Source organism: Leopardus geoffroyi, chromosome B2 (genome assembly GCF_018350155.1).
Source record: "Leopardus geoffroyi isolate Oge1 chromosome B2, O.geoffroyi_Oge1_pat1.0, whole genome shotgun sequence".
Classification (NCBI taxonomy): Eukaryota; Metazoa; Chordata; class Mammalia; order Carnivora; family Felidae; genus Leopardus; species Leopardus geoffroyi.
Window position 1 is genome coordinate 13,454,979 of NC_059332.1, and position 20,867 is coordinate 13,475,845.

The window sequence follows — 20,867 nt, forward strand, 5'->3', positions numbered from 1 at the left end:
GCTGGTTATCTAATGAAAGTGACGTACAAGGAACTATATACATTTTGTAGAGGGAAAATACCCATAAATACCTTGTCTAATAATTTCTGCATATAAACTGATACTACTTTTTATAAACAGGAATAGACAGTGCCTTGATAAGTAGTGAAACGTTACATAGTGGACAGGATGTGTTTATAGGCAGAGGACAGGTACTGATAGTGGCTAAGTTGTCACACAATTCAGAAGATACGTTAGCCATACACCCCTACCCATGGATTCCTTGCAATAGGAAGTACACTTTTTGTTAAGTCAGAAGACTTAATTTTTTTTTCTTTTTTTTTTTTTTTGAGTAAAGTTGACAAGGGTTAATATTTTGTATGTGAGCCAAAACCACTGAAAACCATTTACCCACGTTCATCTAGCTAGCAGTTAGAAAAATGGACTTGAGATTTGGCAGTCAGCTTCCATTTGGGAAGGGGGGTAGGTGACAAATGTGTAATAAAGTGTAAGTTCTGATGATTCTGTGGGATTGGAAGAAACTGGGACCTGAAGCAGAAGGCAGAAGGTGGCCATGAAAGGATCTGGGATTACACAGTGCCAAGCAGAAGGAACAATAGGGTCCAAAACACCTGAATCGTCAACAGTAGGTAAGTTTAGGAAAATGAGAACGTGGAGCTAAAAACAGTCGTGGAATCTCAGCCTTCTAAGTTTTTCATCTTTCCAGCACCACCATGATATTCTTTAAAATGCTTACTGAAATTCTTTCACAGCAGTTATCCTTAAAATCATGCACAAGGGTGTAATTTTATTAAAATATTTCTTATTTCTGGGGCGCCTGGGTGACTCCGTTGGTTAAGTGTCCAACTTCGGCCCAGGTCATGATCTCAGGGTTTGTGGGTTCGAGCCCTGCGTCGGGCTCTGTGCTGACAGCTCGGAGCCTGGAGCCTGTTTCAGATTCTGTGTCTCCCCTCCCTCTCTCTGCCCTTCCCCTGCTCATGCTCTCTCTCTCTCGCTCTCTCTCAAAAATAAATATTTTTTAAAAAGTTTAAAATATTTCTTATTTCCAAACTTCTGGATCCTTTGTTTTCTTCAGTACGTAGCATACGTCAGAGTTCTTCTGAAAATAGCTACATCTTGAAGAAGAAAGTGATTTTAGTAATTCCACTTAATCGTAAATGACTCATAACTTTAACACAGCCTTCCATTGGACTTGAGATCTGCTTAGGGGCAAGCTAAACTCTAGAAACATTTTTCACAGATTTAGACTTTGAAACTTGATTGTTATCTCCTAGAAGCTCTGTCTTCTAGGTGGGGGAGGGTCACTGCTACTGTTGAAATTTAGCAATCATGCATATTTTGAGAGTCATTCCTTTTACTGTATCACAGCTAATGCTTCTTGTTGTTTGTATTTTTTGGTACCATGTAGACTTTATAGACAAAGTTTAGAAAATCTTTCAAGCCAACTGTAAGGTGTTCTTGAGATGTTATGACATGTTTTGTGGTATCTGTCCACTTTATGCTGTAGAGAATAATCTGCCAAATCCTGAGCTTCAGGAAACGACTGTCCAAACTCACCTGGACAGGTAGTGGGCCGTAGGTCTGACCTGGGCTTCCCGTTCCCAAAGATTGGAGATGGTGGGCATTGAGAGGCTGGGCAGGACTGTAGCACACAGGCCTGGCTTTGCTGAGAATAGAACAGAGGAAACCAGTGGCATTCTCCAGGGTGAAGATGGTTCTGGAACCAGAAGAGAAGTTCCAAAGTACGTCATCCAAAGGAGATAGACAGAAAGTCAGTAACTGGCTCCTGAGGTTTTGCGGTGTAGTCGGTTTGAGATGCTGAATGGTAAAGTGGAGCGGGAGGACTTTCCCTCAGGCAATGCTGGACGAGAAGGGTATGGACTCTGGATCTACCCAAGACGGAGTAACAGGGACTGGATTTACTCTCCCACCTGATACAGCTGAAACGCAGACATGACAGGCTTATGAAGAGCCTGGACATCAGTCAAAGAGGAGAAGTGATTGTCGATGGACAGGAAACAGGTGCGGCGAGGCCTCTGATCGCCCCAGCAGTCTGCCCTGTTTCCAGCAACACTGCAGCAAGGGGTGCCCAGGAAGAGTCTGGCACATGCGGAGTTGAAGAAACAGAGCTGAGAATCTGGGAGACAGAGGCAGCCAGAGTCTATAGGACATAGAACCAGAGAGGGGAGGGCTGTCCTGAGAGAATCCCGGAAATCCGCATAGGTTTCCCTTGAATATCCAGCAGAGTACTGATAATGCCTGTGAGGGAACTCCCCAAGGCAGGAGGGAAAAAACCGCACAGGACTAGTGAACAGTTCCTGTTGCTTACACAGCGCCTGTTCCCAAAAGCCAGAGTGGAAAAACTTGCAATTCACGGGACATTGGGAAGAGCATTCGGGAAAGTCAGGAGAAGGGGGTATGATTAGCCCCTGAGTGAGCCCTGCTCTAGACCCAGGGAACAAATCACAAAAGCAAGCATCAAAAGGTCCAGATTGTTTCCAAGGAAATTATCCCAAAACAAAGCGCAAGAATGTTTGTAGGAAGACACAAATATCTAACACCCATGAAGGTAAATCATAATGTGTGACATCTAATTAAAGATAACTCAGTAAACATTGAGATAACCAATCAATCAAAACCAGTTCAGAACAGATACGGATGTTAGAGTTAGCGGACAGGGACCAGGACATAGTTACTTTAACTATCCTAGAAGTTCAAGATACCAAGTAGAGACATGGAAGATGAAAAACAGGCCCAAACCTGTCTCTTCATTTTTTTCCTTTCACTTTCCACTTCCCTGTTGGATGCAAGTTTTAGATGGTTCCAAGGTGGTTAATTGATAGTAAATTATATTGATTACACTATAGTAATTACAAACCTGCTAAGCCAGTGACCTCTTAATGGCAGGCTATGAATTTATTGGGTTCGTAAATTTGTGATCAAATCTTACGTTTTCTTTCAAAATGAAACCGAAGCTTACGAGTTGGCGAGGAATTCAACAAATTCTTATTTCGAAGTGTCAGAGAAGAAATCTTGATGGTTGCAGACTTTATACATAGCCCCACAGGAACAGATGTAGCTAGAATATTTTCACAGGTTATTAGATCCTTGGGTTGACAGTAAATATAGTTTAGGACTGGTTTTTAAGTTCTGCGAGCTTTATTTTGAACAGTGAGTATCTGTTTGCCATCAACATGAGAAACTCATGTTCTGACTACTTCTTTAAAAATAATACTTCTGTAACTGGTTTGCAGTATGGTTTTCCTGAGCTTTTTCTCCCAGATGTGTAAATGCAGTTCTGTATATTGGGATTCAATATACAGATGTTTGCTTTAATAGAAACAGTGAAAACTTGAGTATGTATTTGTGGCTCAGAGTGATCAAGACTAAAAATACAGCCATCTTAAGCAAGGTTAACTGAAATTCAGCCAGACATCATTATGATTATCCTGGGCTTACAAAGAGGTGATCCTTTTTCTGAAGAAGAGATTGGTTATAGCTTGTGCATTATAATTTACAGGGGCCATAATAACTTTCGGTGTTCTAGAACCAACTTGTTACATTTGGAATAGTTGACATCTTACGCGGCCCGATACCGTTTCGGAGTCTGTCATGTTTCCTCATTGGTTACTCCTTTCTTCAGAGATGCTTTCGAAAGTATGAAGTCCATTGTCGTTTTAGTCTTCAGGTGAGCGTGGCTACAACGTGGTGGGACCCTTTGCTTTTGTTACTTTTCTGGAATTCTTGGAGGGTTCTAGAGATGCGACAGGCTCAGCAGCCTGTCACTCTGCGCTCAGTGGCAGGAGACACCAGGGCAAAGCAGCCCCTCTCCCCGGTGCCTGTTTCTCTCACCCTCCCGGGCTGCGCTCTCAAGGGTTTACATTGGCCCAGTTTCTCTGTGGTCTCTATTCCCACCTGCCTTCCACCATTCCCAGTCTTTCGTTCTGCCTCAGAAAATTGGCACTGTGATTGTTTCAGAGGACACGGAGTCATTTAGCTACTGGAGGGTCTGATCCTGGATTTAGAAGAGGGGCATTTTCCTCCAACATGAGCAACATTTTCCTTTCTCTCTGGAAGTTTCACGTCAGGCTTTGTTCATGACGGTGTTCATCTTCTTACTGATATCAAAGTGCATTCCTGTCGTAAAATAACACATTACTTCTTTGGGGAGGAGAAGAGAGAAGCTGATACATACCTCTCAAGGATTAACTCAGATAAGAATTTATCCCTTGAAAGCAATATTCTGTACTTTTACGTAGATTTAAAAACATAGTATCCATTAAAATTATAAACATTGGCCTGACTCAAGGAAAGTTAAAATACTATTTTACCTCATAAGCAAACTTTTAGAAAGAATTATTTATTCATGTAAATGAATGGACAAGAAGCCTGGCACACTAAAGGTAAAATATTAATAGAGGGGGGTGCCTGGGGGACTCACTTGACCAAGCGTCTGACTCTTGGTTTCGGCTCAGGTCATGATCTCATGGTTCGTGAGTTCAAGCCCCGCATCAGGCTCCACTCTGACAGTGCAGAGCCTGCTTGGGATTCTCTCTCTCCCTCTCTCTGCTCCTCTCCTGCTTGTTCTGTCTCTCTCAAATAAACTTTTTAAAAAATGAAAATGTTAATAGAGCAAATTGTATGAAGTTTTATGACTTGAAGACATTAATAGAGACAGAATCCATGATGCACTTTGGATATTTGATCTGTACTTTTTTCTTATTTTTTTAGGTAGCTAAGTCCATTGACAAATCCTTATTTACCTGACTTCTTGAAACTGTCCGTTCTTGACTTCTACAATACTAGCATCGTAAATTTTCTTCTCTACCCTAGATTAGTTTTCAGTTTTTGTTGCTTTAATGCTGTTATTCTCTTGGATTCTGTTCTTGGTTATTGCCTCCTCCCATTCTGCATACCCTCCCTAGGTAACACCTACCAGATCCTTGGCTCATCTACCACCCAAGTGGTGACCATTAGGAAATTACTGTCTTAGTTTAGGTCTCTCTTCTTACCTTCAGAATCCGTTGCCATCTGGACATCTCTACTTGTATATCTCAACAGATGTCTCAAGAGCAGCCTGCCCCAACTTATATTCCACAGCAAAACTTGACCTTTCCTTGTCTCAATAAGGTATCACCATCTACAGATTTACCCATTCCACAGACATGCGAGTCGTCATAATCTCTTTTTTTTTGTTCTTTGTAGCTAACATATAGTGCAATATTGATTTCAGGAGCAGAATTCAGTGATTCATCATTTACGTACAGTACCCAGTGTTCATCACAAGTGCCCTCCTTAATCCCCATCAACCATCTAGCCCATCCCTCACCTACCTCCTCAATCGACCCTCAGTTTGTTCTCTATCATTAAGAGTCCCTTGTGGTTTGTTTTTTCTCTCTCCTCTTTCCCTCCCCCTTTCCCATATTTTCATGTTTGTTTCTTAAATTCCACATATGAGTGAAATCACACGGTATTTGTTTTTCTCTGACTTATTTCACTTAGCATTGTACATTCTAGCTCCACCTACATTATTGCAAATGGCAAGATTTCATTCTTTTTGATGGCTAATATTCCTGTGTGTGTGTGTGTGTGTGTGTATGCATACCACATCTTCTTCATCCATTCATCAGTCCATGGACATTTGGGCTCTATCCATAGTTTGGCTATTATTGATAATGCTGCTGTAACCATTGAGATGCATCTATCTCTTTGAATCTGTATTTTTGTATCCTTTGAGTAAATATTTAATAGTGCAGTTGCTGGGTCGTAGGGTAGTTCTATTTAGTTTTTTGAGGAACCTCCATACTGTTTTCCAGAGTGACTGCACCAGCTTTTATTCCAACCAACAGTGCAGAAGGGTTCACCTTTCTCCGCATCCTTGTCAACACCTGTTGTTTCTTGTGTTATAATTTTAGTCAGTCTCACAGGTGTGAGGTGGTATCTCATCATGATTTTGATTTGTACTTCCCTGATGATGAGTGGTGTTAAGCATATTTTCATGTGTCTGTTAGCCACCTGGACGTCTTCTTTGGAAAAGTGTCTATTCATGTCTTCTGCCCATTTCTTAACTGGGTTGTTTTTTGGGTGTTGAGTTTGATAAATTCTTTATAGATTTCAGATACTGACCCTTTATACAGTGTGTCATTTGCCGATGTCTTCTCCCTTTCTGTAGGCTGCCTTTTAGTTTTGATAATTGTTTCATTTGCTGTGCAGAAACTTTTTATCTTGATAAAGTCCCAATAGTTCATGTTTGCTTTTGTTTTCCTTGTCTTCAGCGACATGTCTAGTAAGAAGTTGCTCCAGCCAAGGTCAAAGAGGTTGCTGCCTGTGTTCTCCTCTAGGATTTTGATGATTTCTTGCCTGACATTTAGGTCTTTTATCCATTTTGAATTTATTTTTGTGTATGGTATAAGAAAGTGGTCCAGGTTCATTCTTCTGCATGTCACCGTCCAGTTTTCCCAACACCATTTGTTGAAGAGACTGTCTTTTTTTCCGTTGGATGTTCTTTCCTGCCATATTGAAGATGAGTTGACCATATAGTTGTGGGTCCATTTCTGGGTTTTCTGTTGTGTTCCATTGATCTACGTGTCTGTTTTTGTGGCAGTAGCCTACTACCTTGATCACTACAGCTTTGTAATATAGCTTCAAATCTGGAATCATGATGCCTCCAGTTTTTTATTTTTCAGGATTGCTTTGGCTATTCAGGTCTTTTGTGGTTCCATGCAAACTTTAAGATTGTTAGTTCCGGTTCTGTGAGACATGCTCGTGGTATTTTGATAAGGCTTGCATTGGAGGTGTAGATTACTTTGGATAGTATAGACATTTTAGCAATGTTTGTTCTTCCAGTCCATGAGCATGGACTGCTTTTCCATTTCTTTGTGTCCTCTTCAGATTCTTTCATAAGTGTTCTGTGGTTTTCAGAATATAGCTCTTTTACCTCTTTAGTTAGGTTTATTCCTAGGTATCTTACTGTTTATGGTGCAATTGCAAATGGGATGGATTCCTTGATTTTTTTTTCTGCTGCTTCATTAATGGCATATAGAAATGCAACAGGTTTCTGCATGTTGATTTCATATCCCATGACTTTACTGAATTCATGTATTCTAGCAGTTTTTTGGTGGAGTCTCTTTGGGATTTCTACATAGAGTATCATGTCTGCAAATAGTAGAAGTTTGGCTTCTTCCTTGCCAATTTGAATGCCTTTTATTTCTTTTTGTTGTTTGATTGCTGAGACTAAGACATCTGTACTGTGTTATGTAGTAATGGTGAGAGTGGACATCCTTGTCTTGTTTCTGACTCTAGTGGGAAAGGCTCTCAGTTTTCCCCCGTTGAGGATGATGTTATATGGCCTTTAGTATATGGCCTTTATGATGTTGAGGTATGTTCCAGCTATGCCTATGTTGTTGAGGGTTTTCATCAAGAAAGGATGCTGTATTTTGTCAAATGCTTTGTCTGCATCTGTTGAGAGGACCATATGGTTCTTACCCTTTCTTTTATTAATGACAATTCATGTTGATTGATTTGTGAGTATTGAACCAGCCCTGCAGCACAGGAATAAATCCCACTTGATCATGGTGAATAATTCTTTTAATGTACTGTTGAATACAATTTGCTAATATCTTGAGAACTTTTTCATTTATGTTCATCAGGGATCTTGGCCTGTAATTCTCCCTTACACTGGGGTCTTTGTCTGGTTTTGGAATCAAGGTAATGTTGGATTTTTAGAATGAGTTTGGAAGTTTTCCTTCCATTTCTGTTTTTTGGAACTGTTTGAGAAGAATAGGTACTCACTCTTCTTTAAACGTCTGGTAGAATTCCCCTGGAAAGCCGTCTGGCCCAGGACAATTGTTGACAGATTTTTGATTACTGATTCAGTTCTGTTTAAATTTTGTTTCTTCCTGTTGTAATTTTGGTAGTTTGTGAGTTTCTAGAAATTTGTCCATTTCTTCCAGATTGCCCAATTTGTTGGCATATAATTTTTGATAGTGTTCTCTTATAATTGTTTGTATTTCTATGGTGTTAGTTGTGATCTCTCCTCTTTGATTCCTGATTTTATCTTTTTTTGGGTCCTTTTCTATTCTTTTTGATAAGTCTGGCTAGGGGTTTATCAATTTTGTTAATTCTTTCAAAGAATCAGCTCTTTGTTTCATTGGTCTGTTCTGTGGAGTTTTTTTTTTATTTTTATATTGTTTATTTCTGCTCTAATCTTTATTATTTCCCTTCTTCTGCTGGCTTTAGACTGGCTTTAGGTTTTATTTGCTGTTCCTTCTCTAGCTCCTTTAGGTGTAAGGTTTGATTGTGTGTTTGGGACCTTTCTTGCTTCTTGAGATAGGCCTGAACTGCAGTGTACTTTCCTCTTAGGACTGCCTTTGCTGCATCCCAAGGGTTTTGAACTATTGTGTTTTCATTTTTATTTGCTTCCATGTTTTTTTTTTTTTTTTTTTTTTAATTTCTTCTTTAGTTCCCTGGTTAACCCATTCATTCTTTAGTAGGATGTTCTTTAACCTCCATGTATTTGAGGGCTTTCCAAATTTTTTCTTCAAGTTTTGACTTCAAGTTTCATAGCATCGTGATCTGAAAATATGCCTGGTACAATCTCAGTCTTTTTGTACCTGTTGAGGGCTGATTTGTGATGCAATACATCATAGTCCCTTTCTCCCTCTCCTGCCGTCTCCGTTCAGCTCCCAGTCCAGCCCAGTATTCCTTGACTCTGTTCTTGCCTTTCTGTCTTCACTGGTCCTTTCCAGCCCACGTCTGTGCAGCCTCAGTTATAGTGAAATCTTCCTAATTAGTCTGTCTACAGTCATGTCCTTCAGACCATTTTTATTACTGGTATTCCTTTTTTTTCCCCCTAAAATACAGATATGATTAAGACTTCTCATCATCTTCAAGGTAAAAGCTAAGTTATGGTGGTATGTTAGGTAACAGTAGCATTTACTTAGCATTTACTGGGTACTGGGTACTGGGTACTGTGCTTAAAAACGGTAGTTTAGGGATGCCTGGGTGGCTTAGTAGGTTGAGTGTCTGACTCTTGATTTTGGCTCAGGTCATTTTCTCATGGTTTGTGAGTTCGAGCCCCACATGGGGCTCTGTGCTGTGTGTGGAAACTGCTTAGGATTCTCTCTCTCCCTCTCTCCTCTCCCTCCCCTGCTTGCACTCTCCCTCTCTCTCTCTCAAAAAAAAAAAAATAAATAAACATTAAAAAAATTTTTTTAATGTGAGAACTTTTTTTTAATGTTTTATTTATTTTTGAGACAGAGAGAGACAGAGCACGAACGGGGGAGGGTCAGAGAGAGGGGGAGACACAGAATCCGAAGCCGTCTCCAGGCTCTGAGCCGCCAGCACAGAGCCCAACGTGGGGCTCAAGCTCACGGACTGTGAGATCATGACCTGAGCCGAAGTCGGGCACCCAACCGACTGAGCCACCCAGGCGCCCCATGTGAGAGCTTTTTTTAAAAAAATTTTTTATTTATTTTTGAAGAGGAGAGAGGGAGACAGTGTGAGCAAGGGAAGGGCAGAGAGAGAGGGAGACACAGAACCCGAAGCAGGCTCCAGGCTCTGAGCTGTCAACACAGAACCTGATGCGGGGCTTGATTTCAACAAACTGTGAGATCATGGCCTGAGAGGAAGTCAGACACTTAACTGATTGAGGCACCCAGGCGCCACCCCCCCCCCAAATAAACATTTTTTAAAAACCTGTAGTCTAGGGGCACCCGGGTGGCTCAGTCAATTAAATGTTCAGCTCTTGATCTCAGCTCAGGTCTTGATCTCAGAGTTGTGAGTTCAAGACCATGTTGGGCTTTGTGCTGGGTGTGAAGCCTACTTAAAAAGGGAAAAAAAAAAGCTGTAGTCTAAATTAATTCAGAGAATTCTCATAATGATGATCTGAATATGCGTACTCTTCTTTTTATCAAGGAAAATCAGACTAAGAGAGCTTAATTTAAGTGTTTATTTTTGAGAGACAGAGTGTGAGCAGGAGAGGGGCAGAGAAAGAGGGAGGCACAGAATCCCAAGCAGGCTCCAGGCTCCCGGCTGTCAGCACAGAGCCCGATATGGGGCTCGAACTCACAAACCGTGAGATCATGACCTGAGCCAAAGTCGGACACTTAACTGATTGAGCCACCCAGGCGCCCCCAGACTAAGAGAGTTGAGATAATTTACCCCGAGCTGCAGAGCCAGAAAGTGGCAAAGCTACACCAGACCAATGTTTCTCTGACTTAGAAGTCTGTTCATACCCTTTATATTACACCGGCGGGGGGGCACGTGGGTGGCTCAGTCAGTTGTGAGTGCCTGATTCTGGTTTGGCTCAGGTCAGGGTCCCAGGGTTGTGCTGTAGCCCCATGTTGGGCTTCACGCTCACCGTGGAGCCTGCTTAAGATTCTCTTTCTCTTTCTCTTTCTCTCTCTCCCTATTTCTGCCCATCACCCCCTCTCTCCCTCTGCCCCTCTCTCCCACTCGCTCTCCCTCTGTCTTTCTCTAAATAAAATGAAAAAAATATACATCAGATATCAGCTCCACAGAAAGCTATCCACACTGGGATTGGATGCTGTGGAGAATGAAAATAGTCTCGCTTCTCTCTGAGCGTTGACCACCTCAGCTCTCGTGACTGCTAATTTTAAAAATGAGCAAGCCCGTGAATACGTTTGGATGTGGAATGCATGATGTTTTTCTTTAATCCACCTTCTACCCTGCCAGCCACAGACTCACCACACCTGTGGGCACATACAGTGTCAGGTGTGTGGCTGGCCGTACAATGCCAAGAACAGCAGACCACTGCCTCGGCAATAATGAGCGATAGAGTATTCTTTTTTTAGGAAGCTGGGTGGCCATTGTGAATTAAAAAAAAAAAAATCAGTAATACAAAGGTATTGGATTCTTTTTTTTTTTTTTTAATGTTTATTTTTGAGAGATAGAGACAGAGCGTGAGTAGGGGAGGGGCAGAGAGAGGGGGAGACACAGAATCGGAAGCAGGCTCCAAGCTGTCAGCACAGAGCCTGACACGGGGCTTGAACTCACGAACTGTGAGATCATGACCTGAGCCGAAGTCGGCCGCTTAACTGACTGAGCCACCCAGGCGTCCCTCGCTTATCTTGTAATTTAAAAAATCAGTCCATTAGCTGTCGTGGGTTAGTCACTGAACACTTTTCAGTACATCAGTGAGAATAAAGGTGTTGAACAGACTTTGGAACTCACGAGATGTCTTCCTGGGTGTGTTTACGTCCGTGATGATGGCTTTCAAGTTTAGTCTCATCAGTTTCTTAAAAGAGGAATGTGCTTGCATAGAGCTGAGTGGACCCAAACGATACCCCAAACTTCGGGGGGTGTCTCTGAGTTTAATAAACGTGACTCTGGTATCCAGTAGACTTGGTGGTTTACCCCGCTGCTTTCTCTTGGGGCCGAAGTATCTCAGGTCGGTCGCAACTCGCACTTACGGAGGCTGTGTGCCCTTGACCTGCATTCTGAGTACCACAGATGGCACATGCGTAGAGTCCCAGAGAGGCGCGGACTTTCTTCCCCAGTGCTGTGACTTGTCAACCGTGTAGCTTTTCATCCTCAAGCCCGCTCTTCCTCACTGTATAATATTCCTTCTCCCTATCTCATCCTTCTTTATCCTGCTTCCTCCACCCTCCTGTGTTCCCCTCCAAATCAGACAGATTTGAATGGAAAACAGGTCTAGGAAAGTAATTTTCCTGTAAGTTTGGGGGGAATTTAATCTACACAAAACTTAGTGCTGCCACCAACCAGCCCATTTCCTAGACCTTCATTATCTTGTTGTGGCAGGGAGGCGGGAGGGAGAATTTTTTTAAATTCTAAATCTTTAATTGCCATTATTCAGGTTCTTTTCAACTTTGGATGCCAATATTGTAGGATCCTGTCATTTTATTACTTTTTAGGCCGTGCTTTCCCAAAGTAGGTAAGTACATAAAACTATATTAATAGCGTGATAAATAAGGACTTAGTGCAGTTTTTATGATAAGTTAGCTGCTTTTCAAGAAGTTTCGTTTTACAGATAAAACGAAATGTTTTATGTTCTGTAATACATCCCCTGGGCAGGATCTGTGTAAGGAGTAAATAACAACAGGGATTTCTAAGATACAGATGGTTTTGAGAAAGTTTACTTCAAGCTAGAAGGCCAGGTTTACTTCTGCCCTGTCAGCTACAAACCCAGCAAGCCTGTAAGGATGCACATTTTCATAACTGTGGAATGCTGGGAGCGGCAGACCTGGTGATAATGAGTGGTAGGTGGTCCTTTTTGTGAGATCTTTCCTGTGAACAATTAGTTACGGTGGTCGATTCCATCCATCAGCCATAACAAAGGGAAACTTCAAGTCTGTTCTAGACAAGTATTGGCTGATCGTTCTTAAAAAAAAAAAAAAAAAATTGCCCCTAAGTATTTTCAAATGTGAAGAAAAACGTGAAGAGTTGTACCGCGGTTGGCATTTTGAATGTGACGTCTTGCCATACAGAATCAGCGTGTTAGCTTTCTGTCTTGGGTTTGTCCGAGGGGAAGCAGTTTAGTATTTAGAGAAAGTATGCTTCCATCTGTGAGATGATCGTGTTCGTGGAGATATTTATCCAGTGGTTCCAATCTATTAAGTTTGCATCTGTGAGTCTGATTTAGTTGATTTCTATACATATACAGATTTAATACATTTTTCTGGAACATTCCATAGATTTATATATTAGTATAATGGTTTTTTTTTTTTTTTTTTTTCTTTTTCATTCTGCCCTTGTAACTCAACCCCTGTAGAGAAAATGATTAAATAGCACTATCACCCTTTGGAAATATTATTAGATTTTGAGTCTGGTGTTACTTGTTAAATGTTTTAGTTTCAGGGTTCGTTATGCTGAATTTTATAAAGCGCTTGCTGAACTGAATAAATTTTAAGATATGGTAAAATCTGGAAGAGTATTTCAATTCTTTCTATTTCTGTGACCTTCTGAAAATACTATTAAATTACGAAAAATAAGAGACTCCAGTTTTTGGAAATGAAAGTGACAAACAAGTTGTTATCAAATGAGATAGTATATGACCAAATGTTTTTATAAAGAATGAAATTCTCTGTAGTTACAGCAAGGGCTTCCTTGAAGAAGCAGATCTTAGTCATTTCGCAGCCACAGTACTTGATAATCTTGATTTTCTGCACGTCGGTTGGGTCTGACCCTGCGCGTGTGTGGTCAGGGTGGTTGAGCCGGGATCTCTGCACATCAGGAGCTCGGCAGTGTAACTGTGGCGTTGATATCTGTACAGAAATAACTGCATCACAAGGCAGCACGTGACGTTTTAGAAAACTGACAGAGTTAAGCCCTATGGGAGCTTGGGTATGAGGCGATCACCAGTTGGGTGTCAGGGATGTCTTTGTGGAAAAGATGAACTTGAAAGCTGTTTTACACCGATCATTGTTCCATTTCTAGTAGAGTTTGGAGTGTGACCGGGTGTTAAAATGCCTGTTTAACCTCTTCATTTGGTTGACGGGGAGTGTTACGTAATGGCTAGGAATAACATGTCTGCCACGTTCTCAGTAAATGTTGGCCATCGTCACCGTAGGTACACTCTCCTTCGAAATGCAGTCCGGTCCCCACACCTTCAGAAAGCCTTTGCTGCAGACCAACGTGTCTGAGTTGCCCCCTCCTCTTTATTCCTGTAGAAACTTGGCATTACCAGAGTGATAAGTTGTAGGATCGATTTCTGTTGTTGCATTATTACTTCTCTGTCTCCTTTGAGGTTATGGAGCATGCATATTCCAAACTTCACATTATTTCTAGTGTCTAAGGCTCGATAAATATTTTGCTGAATGAGTGACTGAACACAACAAAGATTACATTCCATATAAGAAAAGGGATACAAGGTTGATAACAGTGATCATGGAGAGAAATGGGTGGATTCAGGATATGTTTTGGGATACAAGTGACAAGGTGTCCTGATGGATTGGATGTGAAGAATGAAGGAATGGATAAACCAAACTTGAGGAATATGGTAATGCCATTAATGGCCATGCAGGAGGAGACTGGCAGAAGAATAGGTTGTTGTGTAAATGCTGTCTGAGAAGCCTGGTCTACTTGAGTAGAGGTGTTGAACCGCAGTTGCATATGAGAGAGAACACATCTATAAATCAAGAAGTCAGCATACAGATGGTATTTAAGGCTGTGTAGCTGGATGAAATTACCTTGTTAGGGAATGTAAGCGAAAGAGAAAGGGAGCCCCCAACCAGTCTTGCAGTGAGAGTGTAGTGGTCTGGAAGAGGTGGGGGGGGGGGGGGGTTGGCTAGCAGAAGAATCCAAGGAAGAGAGAAAAACTAGAGGAAACTTTCTCAAGGGATTGCCAGTTGGGTCGAATGCTGCTGAGGGATTCAGATGGAAAGTTAGAAGTGATCTCTGCATTTGGCAACATATGATTGTTGGTGACCTTGACTGTGCAGTGGTGGCGTCTGGAGGCCAAGTTGGAATCTGTTCAAGACTGGGAAACAAGGAAGTACAAATCTGGAAGAGCTAGAGTTTTGAGTAGCCTACTCAGCGGGTGGGAGTTCTGTCTTTCAGCATCGCCAGATTATTTCATCGGATTCCAAACTGAACTCATGCGCTGCCCTCCAAAGTCTGTTCCCCTTCCTGAGTGTTCTGCTCTTAATGAATTCGCCTGCCTTCCAGGGGTCCAGACCGGAACCCGCTGGATGAATGTACTCCTCTCCTCCCTCCGCGGATCCCTGTGGGATCGGTTGCCCAGACTGTTGAGTCTTCTCCGTGGCGTTTTCAAACGGACCTCCTCCTGTTCGTCGCCTTTGCCACTGATGTTGCTCTTCCCAGGCACTAATTAGCTCTTCTTCAAACTCCTCTGATAGTTTCCTGAGCACTGCCTGCTTTTGTTCTTCCCCTTGTCACTGGATCTATCCATCACAGCTAGAATGTTCTTCCTAAAGCGCAGCTTTGCTCGTGCTATCCTGCTAAAAATAAAACCAGATCCGTTTAGCCTGGCACTCGGAACCCTCTACCTTTTTAACCTTCTCTCCCACTCTTTCTGTTCGCTCAGCCTGCCGTCCTCCAGTGTTTGCTCTTGCCTGAATACAGACCCTGCATCATGTGGCCTCCATGTCTTCAGTTTCACTGTCGCGTCTGCTCGGCCCGGCATGCCTTGCCCTCTCTTCTCTTATGTCTGTTATTTCCAGATGCTTATTACTGACGATAAATGTGGACTCTGCCCTAAAAACTAGGAGATTTCAAGGCTTTCAAAGCCACTGCTTTGTCAGTTCTTTAAAAGTTCCAGAACACTTGGCCCCTGGGTAGTTCAGTCGGTTAAGCGTCTGACTTAGGCTCGGGTCATGATCTCACGGGTCACGAGTTCGAACTCCGCATCGGGCTCTGTGCTCACAGTGCAGAGCCTGCTTAGGATCCTCTGTCTCCCTCTCTCTCTGCCCCTCCCTTGATGGTGCTGTCTCTGTCTCTCTCAGAGATGAATAAACATTTTGTAAAAATTTTGTTTTTAATTTTTTTTAATGTTTGTTTATTTTTGAGACAGAGGGAGAGAGAGCACGAGTGGGGGAGGGGCAGAAAGAGAGGGAGACACAGAATCTGAAACAGGCTCCAGGCTCTGAGCTGTCAGCACAGAGCCCAACGTGGGGCTCGAACCCACGAACCGTGAGATCATGACCTGAGCCGAAGTCGGACGCTTAACCGACTGAGCACCCAGGCGCTGCTCATTTTTAACCAATTTTTAACAAAAGTTCCATTAACACTGATCTTTCCTTTAAACCACACCTATCCTTCCCTTCGCTACCTCGGCCGGTCTTCTTTTTTAGGAAATGGGCACAGGAATGATTTAACGTCTGGAAAGAAGTTTCTTGGAGATTTAACAAACAGTTGTGGGTCATGATAGTCCATAAATAGGGGATGCGTATGCAGCGCGTGCTGCTAGGCTTCTCCCCTTTTCTCTTGACTTTTTTCTTGACGTGAGGAGGCGGCCCAAAGCTGGGGAGGTGAGCATGGGCCTCCTCATGAAGGGCTGCGTCCCTCTATCGGGCGGCCACCCATCGATGGAACAGACGTGGGATTATGTGTCCTGTAGCTCTTGCCGTTTGGAGGTGTGGGGGTGGGGGAGAGAAAGTCTCTGAAATTATTGCTCTTGAGTTCTGGCTTTTGAAAACAGAAGGTACCTTCTAGGAATTTTGCTCACTGTTACATATTCTAAAAGGTGGAAAGCCAGTGCACTCTGAAGCCTAAGTCAGAGAAGGACTTACTCGTTCGAATATGGAGCTGAGGGCTCTTTCACCTTTTCCACCCGTCAGCAGGCTTAGAGAATCGCTCCTGTGCAGGCATTGGTGCGGAGTAAATTGAAAGTGTCTTTGCAAGATGTTCTCTTACATCTTGCCTTTTGGTGATGTATTTTCAGCTTCTTCCCATCATCAGAGGATAAAGTAAGTCTTGGGCATGTTTAACTTGACCTAAATAATCTTTCCAGAATGAAGTGGGACTATGGGCTGAAGGAAAACAATTGCACTTTTTTTTTTTTTTTTTTTTAAAGATGGGATTGAAAATAACCCTCTTTGTTTTAATGAACTGTGGCACTGGAGCGTTGTTACAAGGAGTCAGCGTGTTTTCAGAAAAGAGGAGGGAGGTGACCATCTGACTTCAGAGCCTTCCCTTGGCTGTGACAAGTGTATTCTGTGTTTGGCCTTCCGGCAGGCAGCTTGCCCGTCCCCTCCACCAGCTGTTAATTGTAGTCAACTATTTTGGAACATGAGGGGTATTGTAATTAGTAGTGTGGAGAGTGGATTTGAGAATTCAGAATATCCCTAGGTTTTAGTAAAGCCCAGAGTGCAAATAAAGATGAATGTCTCATATTTTGAGGGGGATAACAAGCTTTTACTAAATAAATTTACCTCCCCCAAATTACTTTTTATTATTACTAATCATGATGAAAAATATAGTTATGAAATTATGAAGGAAAACCTGAAAAAAACTTGCTATGTCAAAAATGTTTTGTTTTATGATTGTTTATCTATTTTCTGCTGTTGTGCATTTCCCCAGGAAACTTGGTATTTCAGGATCCTTAATTGACACTGACAGAATTACAAACCAGACAGTTTCCTGGAGGCTTGGCCCTTTTGTGTCAGGATGAGCTATGGACCGCAGTCCTTTGATATGTGCTTTTCTCTTTCACTTAAAAGGGGAAATAACGGCACCTATTCTGGATGACTTTTAACTAACGGGTCTTAAAAATCTATTATTTAATATTGATCAGTGGAGGAAAAATTGCTAAGTGCTTTTATAAACTGACTCATATATATGAGATGGTTCATAGCTGGCATAAAAATACCTTTTTTTTTTATATAATGTTTCAGTGTTTAAATTCTGGCAGGATTTTGTTTTAAGCCATTAATAAGGTAATAGCAGAAAAACTGAAAATAGTAGCTTTAGACTAATTGTATTGATAATTTCAGTAAAGTATATGTGAACATCCAGAAATACCACTCTGGGCTTTTATTTATTTAGTTAGTTAGTTAATTTAGTTATTTGATTTACCTTTTTAAGTAGGCTCCATACCTGTTGTGGAGCCCAACATGGGACTTGAAGTCATGACCCTGAGATCATGGCCTGGCTGAGATCAACAGTCGGATGCTTAACCAACTAAGCCCCCCAGGTGCCCCTCTGCGCCTTTGAAGTGTATACATTTTTATTATAATCTAAGAGCAGTTTCCATTGGGAATAGATGACTTTAAAACCACAAATACATTTTCTTACCAGACAGAAAAGCCAGACTCTTAAATACAGAAAAGAACAAACTGGTGGTTTGTTGCCAGAGGGGAGTTGGGTAGAGAGATGGGTGCAATAAATAAAGGGGATGAAGAGGGACAAATTTCCAGTTACAATCTTTTTTTGATGTTTGTTAATTTTTGAGAGAGCGAGTGAGCGCAAGCTGAGGAGGGGCAGAGAGAGAGAGGGAGACACAGACTCTGAAGCAGGCTCCAGGCTCTGAGCTGTCAGCACAGAGCCTGATGTGGGGCTCGAATTCATGAACCACAAGATCATGACCTGAGCCGAAGTTGCCACGCTCAACCCACCAAGCCACCCAGGCACCCCCAGATTTCCAGTTATAGAATAAATAAGTCACAGACATGAAAAGTACAGCATAGGGAATATAGTCAATAATATTGTAATACTGTTGTTTGGGGACAGATGGTGATGGCATTTGTTGTGGTGAGCCTTGAGTGATGTGTAGGATTGTGGAATCATTATGTTGCACACCTGAAACTAATATAATGCTGTATGTTAATTATACTTCAAATAAATAAAATTCACATTTTCTTCTTTTTTTCTACAGGAAGGAACTTGAAACCTTCAAAGGTAATTTTGTGTTTAATTCTCCCCTTTAAAGTAAATGAGAGTTAATTGATGTCAGATGTTCTCTCTTGATGATGAACTCATTCCTTTTTCTCTAAATCAGACAGTTTACATTAAAAAAAAGTTTGCTCAGTACTGTTTTTGTAAGTTTTGTTCAATCACAAGTTGTTCTGATACCCTCTTTGAGCTATAACACATATACTCAGTGAGAGTTTTGCCAATGACCATTGTAAGTAATATGTCAGGATGGCATGGTCCTAACTTTGAGGTTGTTGCGAATCGCAGTTGAAGGAAATTCTGGTCTCCCTTGTGCAAAGTGTGGGCCACGTGGAGAGGGCATGGTGGTAAAGAGAGAGATGTGCTTCTGCAGTTGATCTAATAGTCGCTTGAACCCCCAAGAGGCTTTGGGTGCTGGGTCCTGCTCTGCCACTGTCTTGTAGCTTCGGGTAAATCTCTTACCTTTTTTGGGCTCAGTTTCTCTGTCTGTAAAATTAGAAGCTCCGCTGAACGGTTTCCTGAGATTCCAAAAGCACCCAGCTTTTCATTTTAGGGAACTGGCGAAGCCGAGGCCCTGAGAAAATGACCTGTGGTCACGTTGACCCTTACTGGTCATGGGGCAACAATAGTCACAAATGAAGAAAACCACAAACTTTCCAGCAGCTCACAGCCCTTCCAGGGTGCTATTTTTTCACTTACTGATTAGCAATTAAGTAGAGAAGTCACTATTCTCAGAGAGACTCTTTTCAGTAAGTAGGAAGGCTTTGAATTATTGCCCTTTATATTATACATTAAACGAGTTTTATGCTTATTATATTTCACCTATAAGCCAGTATTGACCAAGATTTACTGAATGAAGATTTTGCAGTATATCACTTACCGCTGAATTGTTTATGTGTATGGTCTGTTTGGATGCTTTGGGAAAATAACTAATCTTCAGGATAAAAGGTATAAAGGCTATTCCTGCTGTGACTCTAATTGAACAGACTTGTTTTGGCTGGATTTCTGTTTGACTCTAGTTACAGTAAATGATTGAGTTCGTGGCCGGTGTGTTGAGGGTAATGTTAAATGATGATGTGATATAATGTGTTTATCATGGTTTTCATTATTCCTAATCAATTTGGGCACCAGGACTCATGTATATTATTTTATATCAGTGTTTAAAATAAGATTTGAAATCCTCCTAAAGTGTTCTTTTCCCTCTCATTTAGTTGACTAGCATCTTATATAACATTAGGAGAAGAAAAAAAACCAATCAAGTTAATAGTGAAAGACAGGCAAGAACACAGATGATGAGAAAATGTCAACTTCAGTTCTGTCTCAGTACTGAGGCCTTTTTTTCCTTTCTTTCTTTCTTTGTTTTTTTTTTTTTTTGTACGACAACGTTCACAGTGAGAGACCAGACATTTTCAAAAGGTTCAATAGTGTTACATATTACCCAAGACAATAATTCAGTTTATGCCACAGTATCTTACTTACACACACACACACACACACACACACACACACGCACACACACACCTAAATATGATACATTTAACAGCACATCTCACCCACCCATAGGCCAATTAAAGCTCTCACATTTGAACAAACTCTAAATTGATTATTGCATCGTATCTAGATTTTTTAGTACCAATATTCATTAAAAGTTTTTTCCTATGGAGTGGTTTGCTAATATTTCAAAAGCATGAGGAGCATATAATAAGAAAAAAGAAATGGAACTGCTCTTCAAAGACATTAATGGAAGAAAAAGAAAGAAAAACATACAAACAAATTGTAACAATTTATTTTTCAGACGCTATCTTTCTTTTTCCTTTATAGGTTACAGGAAAGCAAAATATGTTACTTCCTCTAATGGTCTTATTTAACTCCTGTACTTGTATTTGGAAGCTTTTTTGTAAATAGGTGAGAAGCTCACTTTGGGGAACAAAAACAAAATTAGTAGCCCCCCAAAGTTGGTGGTATAGATCAATGTCATGCAAGTTCTGGATTCTTCTTTCTGTACTCCGTGGATGTTAGTGAGATGAGTGCCCCTCTCACAGGTACCACATGTAGCACATTTCTACAATATTAGAAACTGGTAACTTATTGTTAATTTTTTTTTTTAATATTGGCAACAGGAAGGTTTTCTGTGTTCCTTGAAGATTGCGTTTTTAAAAAACCTTTTGATGATAGTCACTTGAATATTAAACAATCAAAAAAGGAGGGTAGGGTCTCAGAAATCTTAATTTTTAATTTTCACTGGGGAAGGCATTCCATTATCATAAGTATGTGTGGAATAAATAAGTTTTTCACAGTCCTTAAGGACGTACAAAATTTGCCATGAATAGACATGCCTCTTTGTTAGGATTATTTATAATTTTTACATTTTAATTTTTAAAATAGCTTATTGTTCCATGTATAAATCTACAAATCTCTCTTAAGATTTTTAAAGGATTATGTCTAGAAATATTGTGCCGCTTGCCTCCGTAATTCCTGACTTAACGTGGCTTTGCTAGGCGGGCTCGTTCTTCTGCCTTCGCTTGGGTGCCTCACCA

General features: G+C 41.3%; 1 protein-coding gene across 2 annotated transcripts in view; it reads left to right on the plus strand.

The window, feature by feature from the left end:
* Positions 1 to 20,867, plus strand: part of DTNBP1 (dystrobrevin binding protein 1) — a 129,489-nt gene that overhangs the window by 51,067 nt on the left and 57,555 nt on the right. For both annotated transcript variants that reach the window (XM_045497337.1, XM_045497336.1), the window contains exon 7: positions 18,314 to 18,336. In XM_045497337.1, coding sequence (XP_045353293.1) covers positions 18,314 to 18,336 — 23 coding nt within the window. The remainder of the gene's footprint in view (positions 1 to 18,313; positions 18,337 to 20,867) is intronic.